This window comes from Glycine soja, chromosome 14 (assembly GCF_004193775.1).
Source record: "Glycine soja cultivar W05 chromosome 14, ASM419377v2, whole genome shotgun sequence".
Classification (NCBI taxonomy): Eukaryota; Viridiplantae; Streptophyta; class Magnoliopsida; order Fabales; family Fabaceae; genus Glycine; species Glycine soja.
The window spans coordinates 28,517,505-28,532,254 of NC_041015.1; the positions used below are offsets into that span (position 1 = coordinate 28,517,505).

General features: G+C 36.1%; 2 protein-coding genes across 2 annotated transcripts; both read left to right on the forward strand.

The window, feature by feature from the left end:
- The first annotated feature begins 2,078 nt into the window (after positions 1-2,078).
- Positions 2,079-2,321, forward strand: LOC114383702. The gene has a single exon (XM_028343429.1). It carries the CDS (start codon positions 2,181-2,183, stop codon positions 2,319-2,321), a length of 141 nt encoding a protein of 46 aa, XP_028199230.1. The 5' UTR covers positions 2,079-2,180.
- A 6,484-nt stretch (positions 2,322-8,805) lies between these two features.
- Positions 8,806-11,201, forward strand: LOC114383075 (lysM domain receptor-like kinase 3). Its single transcript, XM_028342668.1, has 3 exons — positions 8,806-9,274; positions 9,369-9,466; positions 9,556-11,201. Exons 1-3 carry the CDS (start codon positions 9,089-9,091, stop codon positions 9,620-9,622), a joined length of 351 nt encoding a protein of 116 aa, XP_028198469.1. The 5' UTR covers positions 8,806-9,088; the 3' UTR covers positions 9,623-11,201.
- The last annotated feature ends 3,549 nt before the right edge of the window (positions 11,202-14,750 follow it).

The window sequence follows — 14,750 nt, forward strand, 5'->3', positions numbered from 1 at the left end:
GTTGTTGCTGTGGATTTTTGGTTCTTTTTATTTGTGCAAGTGTGTGTGGGTTCTTTTTCGTATATATGCCTTAATTGGTTCAGAACCATCGAATTTGAAGAAGCCACTCATTCTATCATCATCAAATGACGTGACACTAAAATTGACTTCACTAACAACGTTACTTTAAAATTTAACGGAAGGACTATTTTACAATACTTATGCAAAAGATAGGGACTATTTTGAATTTTTCATTAAGTTAGGGACTAATATGCAACAGGGGTACAAAGTCAGGGACTAAATTGTCTATTTACTCATTTTGTTATCATCAAATGACGTGACATCTTTTAAGAGACACGTCCACGTGTCATGCCATGTCATCCTTTAGTGCCATGTTGAATAGTCCACGTGGCACTAAAATTGAATTCACTAACGGTGTTACTTTAAAATTTAACGGAAGGACTATTTTACAACACTTATGCAAAGATAGGGACTATTTTGAATTTAATATTAAGTTAGGGACTAATATGCAAAATGGGTACAATCTCAAGGACTAAATTGCCTATTCACTCATTATATTAGACTCAGGAAGTTTCTGCATTATTAATAAATTTAATCTTGTTTGTTGTACATCAACTTTACTAGCATAATCTAAGTTCGCTTTAAAATAGATACAGACCAATTGTAGATTCAATTATGAAGTTTTCTTGAACCAAAAAGCTTAAAAGTTATGTTAAGAGACCTATGTGCCTAATGGTTTAAGATGTTAAAAGTTAGCTTAAGTCACACATGTGCCTAAACTATGTTGAACTGGTTTATAAACATTTGTTAGCATGTACTTTACGAGCCTCTCATCTTCATCTAGTGACCACAACCCTTTTCTGAACTTGCTCTTAATGTTGTTCATTTTGTTCTTGTTGGCCATCAGATCAGGTTTCCTCATTTGCCTACAGACTCAATAATGCTTGTGGAATGATACCAACAAGCTATGTGCAATGTGTTTGTTTTTTCTTTTTTTCTTCTTCTTGTTTTTGAGTGTGATATGATGAGGCCTAAGAGAAAGGTCTATATAGGTGAATAATATTTATGAGGGACAGATAAAAGGCTTCATAGGGTGGGAAATGGTGACGATGATAGTGATGGTTATGGAGTTTGCTTAAAATATGAATATGCATGAGAGAGAGAGAATGACAGAGAGACAAGAGGGATCGTGTTTGTTAGTTGATGGGTAAAGTGGAAAACGAATTGGAGGGGAACCTCCCTAACACAAAAGAGAGAGAGTGATCAAAGCCAAACTAATTATGCTATTCGTTAGGAATGAGGTTAGGTTCACCGGTTTCTGTTTCTTGAGTGATCAGCCAAGACCAAGAGGTTCAATTATTTCTAAATTCTGTGCCATTGGATAAACATGATAAGCACGATTTTTTTACCCGTGGAAATGTAAACTTTGATATTGAAAATGACTGCTGGGGCCCTAATTATGTGCACCTTTTTTAGATCAAGTCAAGGTAGTAATAAGATAGTCCATTATGATCTAATCTAAAGCCCTTTCTAATGGTTGTTGTTATGAACTCTTTATGTGGGATTCAGCAAACCCTTACCCAACCCACCATCCATCAGTCACTTCCTTGATAATGTGGATCCAACGAAAGATATAAGATAGAAGAAAAAAAATAAGAAGGCTTTTTGAGTTTTGTCCTGATGGGCAACCATAAACTCCTCCATCATGCACAGATTAAGGGCAGCTTAATAAACTAAGATAAAATGCTACCACATAGTTTTGGAAGTGGGAGACCCCATTATGTTGGTGGGTGGTGCCTACACATAGGACTATAGAGTGTGACATAGCAATGCAAGAAAGAGAGGCCTATCTGAATTGCTTGTGGCTTTTTTTTTTTTTTTACCAATTCCTGGTTATTAGGGTAAGGATTCCCAAATGGTGAGGGGTAGGGCCCAATTGCTGTTTGTCTAGTGGGTTTGGAGGCACTGCACAACCTTTCATACCCCATCGGTGTCTCTTTACTCGACCAATGTGAGATAGGACCACAACTCTTCAACTTCTATAAGAACCCCCTCACCCCTCACTAAACAAACTCACTCACAACACAACACAACTTCAATTCAAAGCTTCAAGCTATAAGCCTAACAAAGCTTAAAGAAAAAAAGATAAGAAAACCAAAAAAATTACTAACTCTTGAAAAATGAAAATGGGTAGTCCTAGCATGGGAGGCTCAAAGAGAAGGCTTTCAAGCAGAGGGCTTGGAGGAGCCCTTAGGGAGCAAAGGGCAAGGCTTTACATAATTAAAAGGTGTTTGGTCATGCTCCTCTACTGGCATGACTAGAATCCCAGCTTGATTTCCATGACTATGGAACAACATTTGGTTATTTTCTCTTTGTTTTATTCTTTGATAGGGAAGCAGCATCTATCCAAGAAAGATTTGGGGAAAACTGAGACACAGCTAGAGAAGCAGGAAATGATCAAAGAAAAATGCTATCTCCGCTTTCCTACACTGCCATTCATTCCCAAGGAACCTGATGATGTGATTGCTACAGATTATGACAATTTTTCTCTTGTTTCAGGAGCTAAGGATCAAAGTTTTATTCAGGTATTTAACAAACTATAAAATGTAGCTTAAATACTCCTGAATCTTGATCATGTGCTAAGCAAGCATTCTAACTCTACAGCTATTGAACTTCATTCAAATGTTAAGATAAATAAAAGAAACAATGTTGCATCATAAGATTTATAATTAATAGCTATTAACTAGCATGGAAGTGTATGATTTGTTTTTGCTTATAGTCTTGATTCCCCTGTGATCAATATCACAGATATACTCAAGGACACCTAACCCTGGACCTGAATTGATAGAGAAGTACAATTCTTACCTTGCAAACTATGGATATGCTCCTAGCAAAACTAAAGATACGCCAGGCAATTTAATCCAACAATTCAACAAGCATTAACAAAATATAATGAATATGAAATTAGAAAAAAGGACGCAATTAACAAAAAAAAAGTTAATATTCTTTTCACACTTTTTTTATATAACTAATTAATTTTTATGATAAAAAAATAATATTCAGGTTCGAATACAATTAAAAATACATGACACAACAACCTTCTCAATTAAAAAAACAGGCAGGGCAGCAGTATAAATAATAGAAGTTTGATGATTTATATGCAGAAGCAAGAAGTACACTTGTTTCAGCTCTAAAAAAACACTCGTTTTCTATATTTGCGTTGCATGATCATGAATTCCTCCTCCATTTATATTCTTGTCTTTGTCCTCCTTTGGTTATGTAGGTTACATTGCAGAGAGAGTGTGTGCATTAAAGTTTATGCATCTTGTTGGTTAATTTTGAAAATCGAGATAATACTTGGATAAATCTGAAGTCGTGTATAACACTTTCAGATTGAATCAAATTTCGGGGTTCAACCAAAATTGTTCAATCGGATAAAATCAGAAGATTATAATTCAAGAGTTTTGTTTTGGTCTTGTATGTTTTGTCACACCGTTCTGCTTTCTGAACCAGAATGATTATTTATAATCAAAGAACAGGTGGTTTTTGGCGGTTGATGGAAGTTTTTTCTATTTTAAAAACTGCCGTTGATGGAAGTTTTAGTAACTTCCATGTAACTTCCAACCGTTGATGGAAGTTTTTGTAACTTCCATGTAACTTCCAACCTTTGCCTAAACCGAACATCTCGTTATTACATTAAAACAAGCGTGCACTCTTATTTTAACATAATAAAGAGATCAATTACACTAAAATGTCCAACAAACCTCCCCCATTTTAGTGTAATTACCGATCAAATCACCAAAGTCATAACATACCACAAACTACTGCATAGATGAAATATCGTGACGATTGAATTTCATCTTAGCAAATTATACGTTTCAAATATTCGAATATCAAGGTGTCACTAAGGATTGAACCCTTTCTATTCATAATGAATACATGAAGATAATCTGCACAATAGTTTATAACATTACTCTTGCTCGACACTAGTTTTACTAGCCTGTGTCCCTATCCTTCATAAGCATATCAAAGCCAAGTCCCAGCTTCTTGAAGCGGCTAAACTTCATGCTTATATAGGTAGTCCTTTTCTTTTTTTTGCACCTGCAAATGCAATTTTTCAAAAGAACCATTGAGAAGTTATACTTCAACCTCCTTAACTTGCAGAACCGAACACATTCCTTTTGGGATACTTTCGATGATGTGTTCCAATCTCTACATGTTAAGCTTTCCACATTGAATTCAGCACCTAATGTCATATTAGATGGGAATTGGGTATCTTAACATAAGAGATTTCAGATGGACTTTAATCCTAATCCCACAACCGACCTTTTCACGAGATCTCTACTTAACCCTTTGGTTAAATGATCGGCCAAATTATGCTGAGTTCTCACAGCCCTACATCCCCAAATTTTGAGATAACTTAAATTTGGTGTCTTTTTTTGCCAAAGTTCATATGGGGTAACCTTATTCCTTTTGTTAGGAATTCGGTTCAACAAGTAGCAGGCTGCCAAAATAGCCTCACCCCAAAATCCTTCACTTAAACCCGAATAGGATAACATGGAATTCACCATTTCTTTCAAGGTTCTATTCTTCCTTTCGGCTACACCATTCTGTTGTGGTGTATAGGGAGCTGTAGTTTGATGTATTATTCCAGTAGATTGAAAATAAACTGGATCATAATACTCACCTCCCCTATCCGTACGAAGAGTTTTGATTAGCCCATTTTGATGAAGTTCTACCTCTTTCTTATAAATTTTAAATTTATCAAGAGCTTCATCTTTTGTATTTAATAAATATACATAACAATACCTTGATGCATCATCAATAAAAGTAACAAGATATTTTTTATGACCTAATGATGGAGTAGCATGCAAATCACACAAATCACTATGAATAAGGTCTAAGACTTTAGTCTCACTTTTAACATCCTTAAAAGGTTTCCTAGTGATCTTGGTCAACAAGCAAGTTTTGTATTTTTCAATGTTCATATCAAAAGGAGGAATCATACTTGTTTTTGACATATCTTTTAATCTTTTGTAATGAACATGTCCTAATCTAGCATGCCAAATTTCTGATTTTGTCATATTAGTTATAGAACTACACGAGGCCATACAAACAGATTCATGAACAAAAGGAACATCAATGTTTAATTTAAACATTCCATTACAACGATAACCAAATCCAACAAACGAACCATGTCTTGACAAGATGTACTTGTCACTTTCAAGTACTTGCTTGAAACCACAATTATTTAAAACCATACCAGACAATAAGTTCTTACGAATACCAGGTACAAATAAGACATTATCCAAATACAAACTTTTTCCGGAAGTAAAAACTAAATTCACACAACCTAATCCTAGGATTGGTTCAGTTGCAACATTGCCCATCTTCACAATAGAGCCATCATCGATTGGTCTAAATTCCTTGAACCAACGACGATCTTTGCACACATGGCTTGTTGCTCCCGAATCAAACCACCAAGCAACATCATCATCCTGCACATAGAATGCATCAGATATTAGTGATACATAATTTGAATTCGTATTCGAATTAAAATTATTCACTACAATCTGACCTTGTTGCTTTTCAGGATCATTAGACCCACTTGGACCAGCCTTGTTCTTTCCTTTGAACACCTGGCAATCCCTCTTTAAATGACCAGGTTTCCCACACTTCCAACATGACAATTTTGTTTGTTTGTTTGGACCTTTGTTCTTATTTCCTTGAAATTTTCGTTTGTTACCTTTAGCATTATAATTTTGCTTAACTGTTCCACTTTCCTCTACCATATTAACGGAAGAGGAACCTGCTACGTTTTTATCATTGACTTTGTCAATTTCCTAAGCCCTCAGCGACTCCTCAATCATGAAATGACTACCGAGTTGAACCAGGGTCAACTCTTCCTTCATATGTTTCAAGGTATGCTTGAAGTCTTTCCAAGAAGAAGGCAGTTTATCAATTATAGATGAAACTGCAATGGATTCATCCATTTTCAAATCATGTTGAGTAAACTGACCCAAAATCCGCAGCAGTTCATTATATTGCTCCATAATAGGCCTCGAATCAATCATTTTGTAATTAAAGAAATTACTAACTAAGAATTTGTTACTTGAGGCATCTTCTGCCATATACTTGGATTCAAGAGAGTCCCATAATTCCTTAGCAGACTCAACATTTTGATAAATATCAAAGAGAGAGTCAGACATACCGTTCAGAATGTGTCCACGACAAATGTAATCGTCGTTCTCCCATTTCGAACGCTTCCTTTTTTTTGATCCAGAGTTTCGCCTTCCATATACACCGGCATCGGTGTACTCAACACATACACCACATTCAATGTTGTCAAGAGAAAGTGCATCTTCTTCTGCCATCTTCTGAAATCCTGGCCTTCAAACTTGTCCAACTTCGCAAACTTGCTTGTCATCTTCGAACTATCGTTCGTCATCTCGAAAGATTTGATTCAATCTTTTGTTGGTTAATTTTGAAAATCGAGATAATACTTGGATAAATCTGAAGTCGTGTATAACACTTTCAGATTGAATCAAATTTCGGGGTTCAACCAAAATTGTTCAATCGGATAAAATCAGAAGATTATAATTCAAGAGTTTTGTTTTGGTCTTGTATGTTTTGTCACACCGTTCTGCTTTCTGAACCAGAATGATTATTTATAATCAAAGAACAGGTGGTTTTTGGCGGTTGATGGAAGTTTTTTCTATTTTAAAAACTGCCGTTGATGGAAGTTTTAGTAACTTCCATGTAACTTCCAACCGTTGATGGAAGTTTTAGTAACTTCCATGTAACTTCCAACCTTTGCCTAAACCGAACATCTCGTTATTACATTAAAACAAGCGTGCACTCTTATTTTAACATAATAAAGAGATCAATTACACTAAAATGTCCAACACATCTTTCATATTTTACTAATAGTCAATTATGTGCATCCCTAGTTATGCAAAAAAAGAAAATTAGTTAATGCAATAACTTTTTTTATTAAGAGATAATACAGTAGTACTATAATGTGGATCTTAATCTGTTCTCCAGCTCGGCCTAATTAGATGGATTGATGGAAGGCACCAAAAAAAAAAAGGGTTGCCACATATAAATGATTTAATGGAATTCACAGACTAAAGCTAGGAGGCCACATACTAAGCCCAATCTGAAATATATATATATATATATATATATTTTGAAAACTAAAATAGAGATTGAACTCTTAAGGGTAAGTCTGTTTTTCCATTAATGCAACCTGGCTCATTTCCCACTTTCTATGAAACTTAAGGTGACTGAAAAAAAATTTAGATTCCAGTACAGACACACTAAAGTCTAATACCATTCTCTGATTGTATTTATTATTGGCTTTCTAACTCCCATCGTATAAGGTGAAATTGGTCCAAAGCACATTTTACTCCAAACAAATTGCTACTTACAAGAGAAACACATCCCACTATTCCTATAGATTCAATCAGTATTTGTTTTCAAGACCCAACCTTTTCAACCTTAGGTTAGGAACTACCAATTAACAAACTTCCACATTATAAATTCCCCAGATATGGTTACCCCCTTGCAGTGGCACGGGGGGAAAATAGCAGTGTAATTGACATTCTTTTTGATAGAGTATTACACAAGTTCCATTTGGGCAAGAAAAAATGTTCCAACACACAACAGGGATACCAGGTATCTGCATTACTAATATTGAGTTTGAAGTAACAGTCATCTAAAAAATGAAATATTGCTAATTAGACAGATCACATAGGTGCCACAGCACAAAGAGGCCACATGCATGTCTTTGCTGTTGAATGGATTCAGACTAATAAAATTGACTATGGATTAATAGTCTCATATTATGGTTTTTTTGGTTCTAAGTGAAGGATCCTGAATGGTTCTTTTATATAAACTATTTAACTAAACCATTTTCTCTTTAGGAGCTGATAGGAACTTTTGGTAATTGATAACATAGTTGTATGAACTCTTATCTGCAATACACATGACATGGACATGTCTGACAGTTGGTAAAAATATAGAAAATGTGGGTTGGTGGTGGAGACTGAAGAAATTAAGGGCTAGGTCCATTAGTAAGAATGGAGGGATGCTGCATTTATGCTCTCCTGGTAGAATAAATGTTACATTATTATATGTTTTCTATATATACCTTTTCTTATTATTTTATATTTTAATGTTACATTATTTTATAAAATGGTTTTTTCTATTGATTAAGTGGCCTTTGGCCTTTCGTAATTTGTAACACCACCAGTGGTTAATTTTAAATATAAAAGTATTTTTATGAAAATAAATATAAAAACTTAGAAGGGAGTGGAAAGAAAATAACAGAGTTGCAAGTAGAATCTCCCACCTTTTTATGAATTGGGTTGGGCATCACTACAAGTTTTCACAAGTGTTTAGTTTAGGAAATTGTTTAGTGTGTGCCTTATAATGTGACAAACCAAGGTTTAAGTATTTATGTTTAGTATCTGATTGCATTTCGAAGTTAAATGAAAAATACAAGTGATAAGAAAAAAGTTAAATGTTAAGTTAATATTCATGATTAACATGTTAAACATTTATTATATGTATTCTTTTATGTTTTATCTATGTCCTCGTGATGTACTACTACTTGGAGGGAAATAATGGAAACATGTTATTAGGTATCCCTAGAGGCCTACCATGTGAGAGCTTCATTTGTTTGCACCCTAAGGAGATCTTAATAAGTCCAAAGGAGGAATAGAGATAACGGAAAGAAGATCCGTAAAAAATTGTGAACATAAACAAAACTCAGGTAGGATTAAATTAGGATAGTATTGAATTATAATAGCTCTCTCATCAATGAATGATATATGCCAAGCAAGGCCCCTATGTAACAATTTGATTCAGTTTCGTACAAGAAATGGTGGTACGGACCCATTAGTCCATTACCTATTACCCTCTAGAACAAAAAAGGAAAAATTATGAAGGATTGGAAAAAATTGTGTGGCATTAAATAAAAAAGGTGGTGTAGTGTGTGAATGTGACAAGAACAGAGGGATCCGAGTGGGTCTGAGCACATGGAGTCCCATATGCCCAACACAACCAAATCTCTCATACAATCCCAATGACCCAATCCGCCGATTGGTTTCCTTCTTGGAAACACCACCACCTCCCATATGCCCAACACAACCAGATTGCAATTGATGCTGCTAGGGGCCTTCAATACATACATGAGCACACAAAAACTCATTATGTTCACCCTGATATGAAGACAAGTTACATTTTACTTGATGCTTCCTTTAGAGCAAAAGTAATAAACAATTTATACACTAGATTTCACATCCTTTTGAAGTGTTTCACATTTGTTGATTTTGTTTGTCTTTGATATCTTTCTGCTTCTCCAGATTTCAGATTTTGGGTTAGCGAAAGTTGTTGGGAAAGCAAATAAGGGAGAAATTTCAACTACCAAAGTTGTTGGTACATATGGGTATCTTGCTCCGGAGTAAGTATCGTTCAATAACATTTTAATTGAAAAATTATTCGTCCTGCATAAAATAATATGTTGAATTTTTTATTTCTTATATTTTGCAGATATTTGAGTGATGGTCTTGCTACCACTAAAAGTGATGTCTACGTATTTGGTGTTGTCCTTTTTTGAGATCATATCAGGAAAAAAGGCCATCATCCGATCAGAAGGCACAATGTCAAAAAATGTTGATAGACGTTCACTGGCATCCATAGTAAGTTTATAAGCCATTGTTTTGAATAACAGTTCTACAAGCATATAGTTCTGCCTTGCCTTTTCATGAAAAATATTGTAAGGGCTTCAATAACTTTAGCAGTCATTCTTGATGATAATCCCATAATATTTTCCCTAATATTTAATATTGAGAATTTCAGTAGGACTGGAAATAACTAAATAGAGGGCAGAGACTTGTGTTGAATTTCATATGAGCCATGTGGCAATAGATGAATATGGGGCCTTCAAGGATCAATAGTCTAAGTGTATGATTTCTTTCCTAATCTGTCATTTGGGCATATTGTGATTTTTGTTGTTGTTGCTCCATATACAAAAGGTGAGATGGGAGGCGATAGCCAATGAATCCAACTAGGTCAAAGCAATGTGGAAGAAGTTCAGAAATTGGGATTTGGTAGAAATTGGGATTAAGGGAATTGTTCAGACAAATGACGAGAAAAAGGGAAGTGCAAATGAAGGATATTTTGGGGGGAAGTCATAAAAGGGAGTGAATCAGTAATGAAGGGGAGTGTATATAGATTTTCCCTTTTTTTAAATAAGCTCATACTAGTACTTTGTATAGATATTTTGAGGACTGATGGGCTTTGTTGGCGTTTGGGCCTGGTTCTGCTTTATTGATTAAGTGGCCTGTGGCTGTAATGTAATATAATTTTCTGAGGTTTCTGTTTAGATATTGAATTAGGATGGTAAAGGACCAAAGGAAATGACTCCAACTCATATATCTGGTGTAATGTAATATAAAATGGTCAGAGCATGTAGTCTTTCTAGTATTGACTCAATAATGACTCCAACTCATATATCTGGTTTAGACCATGCATGTAGAATTGTTCAGAGCTCTCAGGTGGTTGCTCCCAAAGCTGAGCACGTATATGATTTTAAATTATCTAGTGTTAGTGCAGAACTAGTGTCTGTTATAGTGGTGATATCAGGAAAGCTGGATTATGAACATACTATACAATTTAATTATGTTTCAGAGTAGGACTGTAGGAGTTACCAAATCCTAGTTGGTGTAATACATGATATTTAATACCATGGGTGTGTGAATGAGCAGAAAGGATTTGTATGATTGCTTTTGGGCAAACATATGAAATGGTTTGTATGGAGAAATTGTTCAGTAATGGGCACAACAACTATCCAAATTCAAAATCTGTAAATAGTGTCAGCTCTTGCAAGTTGAAGGGTATCCAGGTGGTTCCTTTGGAAGAGAGCAGTATCTCAGAGGAACTTGTGGTAAAAGGAACTGAAAGTGTGTCTGTACAAGAGGAAGACACTGAGCAGTATTTTAGTAATATCAATTTTGTAATCCTTCGCTTTCCTCTTTGTAATATCAATTTTGTAATCTTTCGCTTTCCTCTTTGTAATATCAATTTTTTCAAGTGGTAGTGTTCCTTACATTTTTTTCTAGTTAACTGTGAATTATGTCTTAGAACAGAGGCTTCAGCTACAACTACCAGTTAGTATAGTGCAAATTCGTCCTACTTACTAGATAAGTTCATTTACCAAATTCATTTTCTAGACATGTTTATATGATAATCAAATAACTAAAATAGTAACTTGATAAACACGTCTATAAGCTGGTGACATGAAGTTATTTTGCAAATAGCTCTTATATTTTGCATTTATACTCAAACAAATTATCAACAGACCAAATAATTGTTAAATTCATAGAATGCAAACACAAAAGCATGGTCATTAGTCATAACAAAATAGTATTCCTAAGGAGATGCAAACACAACTAAGGTATGTTAAGCATGCATACTTACAATGAGAGTTGTTTCCTGGTGATGATTCCTCACTTGCTGTAATGCTCCTGTTCCAGAAAAACCCATAAATTAGGAACATGGAATGTCATTTGTGAAATTTCAGAGTACAACACACACTATTAAAAACGAAATTTTAAAAACAAACATAATGTTGACATTACAACTATGAACAGAAAAATAAGGAAATCAGCTATTGACACAAAAATTTTGATTGCCATTATTGGTAACGGATCACACTATTCTACTCTCAGTAAATTAGGCAGTTATGCAGGTTGACATTACCACATAAATGATAGGCAGTTAGGTGTCGTTATTTTCCCATAGCCCTTCGTGATGGTCATGTCTAGTTGCATGTTCAACATCATCTTCGTCGGTGGCCTCCATCACAGTTATTTGGTCATTGACAGGTGGCATATCAGTCACATCAAATGTTGCATAATGACTATAGTCGGTCATATCAAATTTTCTGCCTTGTATAACCACGGACCAAGTAGGGTCAGACGGATCTTCGACATAAAAAACTTGTCTGGCCTGCACTGCCATTATAAATGGGTCATCATTGTAACCACCCTTTTTGAGGTCAACTAAAGTAAAGCCCATTTTGTCTTTGCGTACCCCTGTATTCGCATGAACCCATCGACAACTGAACACAGGAACTCTAAATTGACCGTAATCCAGCTCCCATATATCTTCAATGACTCCATAGTACGACATTGACGCGTTAATGGGATTGTTATCAGAAACACTACTAAAGTGAGCTGCCTCACCCTCAACACTAACCCCGTTGTTCTGCATGGTACTTCTTGCATCCTGTGACTTTGTGTAGAAAGCATAGCCGTTGATATCATATCCCTGCCAGGTAGGCACATTCAAATTTGGGCCAAGGGCTAACAGTCGGAGGGTTTCGGAAGCTGTGGCATCGGCAAAAATACACTGCCTGAACCAGTTGACAAAAGTTCTATTATGTTCCTGCAACAACCTCATCTTGTTCATTCTTGGGTTTTTAGCTGACAATTGGTTTTTGTGGGAATGTATGTACGGCATCACCTCTGTTGTTTTCTTTAACACATATAGATGAGCTTGGGACAGCCTTTGCAAATTCATGGTGACAACATCAAATCCTCGAGTTCCCCTACCTTGACTTGTGGGTTGATGCCGATTTTGAGGAACCCTAACTGGTTGTGCGTTACTTATATAATTTGATGAAAACTCTATTGCTTCTTCAGCAACATATCTTTCAGCTATGCTTGCTTCTGGACGATATTGGTTCTTTGTGTATCCTTTCAGCACCTTCATGAACCTTTCAACCGGATACATCCATCGTAAATAAACCGGGCCACACAGCCTAGGCCTCATAGTGGTTGCGAGAAAGGAATCCCGGTGAAACCTTGTTTGCAGCAACCACTGTTATTCGCCTTGGTGACAAGGTGAACCTTTAGAGGGTACAGTATTAATATGTAACCCCCATAGTTAGTTGAATAATTAGAGAGTTAGTTAGGGGCTGAGTTGAAAAGGGGTTGAGAGGGAGATTCAACTCTTTCCATCAGTACTCATAACATTTCATACAAACTATTGGAACTACCAAAATCTTTCATCTTAAGGCCAATTTTAAAATAAATCAATTTACTTATGTAAATCAAATAAAACTTTTACAAACAAGATACTTATATATAATTTATTCTCCAGCTTATTCAATTACAGAGACAACTAAGGATAAAGACAATAAATCTGAAGCTCAAATTAAACATCGGGGGTATCATCAAGTTCAGTGTACTAACTTAGACCAAACGATGCTCAATGAAACTGATAATGTGGCACAGGATGACACCACTGATGAAGGATGGCAGCAGGCTGTTCCCGAAGGTCGTTCACTCACTGCCTGCAAGTCAGCTTCATCAACGAGCCCCACATAAACCCCACTGAAACGCAAAAAAAAAAATACATTTAATAGCTGTAGATTACATAAGAAGCTAAAAAAAAAATCATAGTTTCTCTCACAAAACACACAATGTATCTTACCTTATGGAACCACCTTATCTTCCTTAAACACTACAATGTAGACCACGATGAAGACCACCAACAACAACCAACAGGCTGAGACGACAACGAAGCAGAATCGTCAAATGAATGAAGGAATATAAGACATGCAAATGAAGGGATACACAAAGAAGACCTAAATGCAGCCTTACCTTTGTCAACGGCGGCTGCAAACGGAACAAGACACAACGGACACGAGATGGTGTTTGTCGGAGACGATGGTCTTTGTCGGAGAAAATGCTCTGTGTAGCTAGGGCGCCAAAGTAAGAGTAAGTAGTCGAAAATTCGAGCAAAGAAGTGATACGGCCACCAAATTAAGAGAAGGTAACAAGCACGTGCCGTAAATGTGATACAATTTCGGATACAACGACGGGTCCTAGCAAAGACCGTCTTTGAATGACAACAACAACGAAAATCAGGGGCCCACCATGTGTCTATACAAAACATACAACGACGGCTCTTCGAATAAACCCGTCTTTGTATGTTAACGCATTAAATCACGTGCCATCCATGTGTAACCACCAACAATACGAAGACGGGTGTTGGGGCAAGACCGTCTTTGTATCTAAATGACGAAGATGATGACGTGTTTATACTGTAACCATACAAAGACGGGTGTTGACCAAAGACCGTCTTTGTATTTTAACGCCTCCAATCACATGGCCTACACGTGAAACCACTAACAATCCAAAGACGGGTGTTTGTGAAGACCGTCTTTGTATTTTAATGCCTCCAATCACATGAAACCACCAACAATCCAAAGACGGGTATCTGGATAAGACCGTCTTTGGATTTTAAATCCTCAAATCACGTGGCTGCCACGTGAAAGTACTTAAAAAACAAAGACGGTCTCACCAGAGCACCGTCTTTGTATACTCGTCGGCCCACTCAGGTGCTTGCCACGTGCTACCATTAACGATACAAAGACGATTTTTCCCAAAAAACCGTCTTTGTAACTTACCCACCTAAATACGAATTGTCACAACAGCTGCATGTCTACGACGGGTAACGGCAAACGTCGTCGTTCTCATGTCCTTAATTACGAACATGCCACCGGTTCACCTTCTACGACGGTTCTTTGCAACCGTCGTAGAATTCCTGACGTAGAAAGCTGCTTTTGTAGTAGTGATAGAAGACATTTAGCAACCAAATATTCATTTATTGCCTAATGCTTTATAAATTCAAATTGTAATTGCTTAAATATATATGCCTTTCTTGGTAGTAAAATC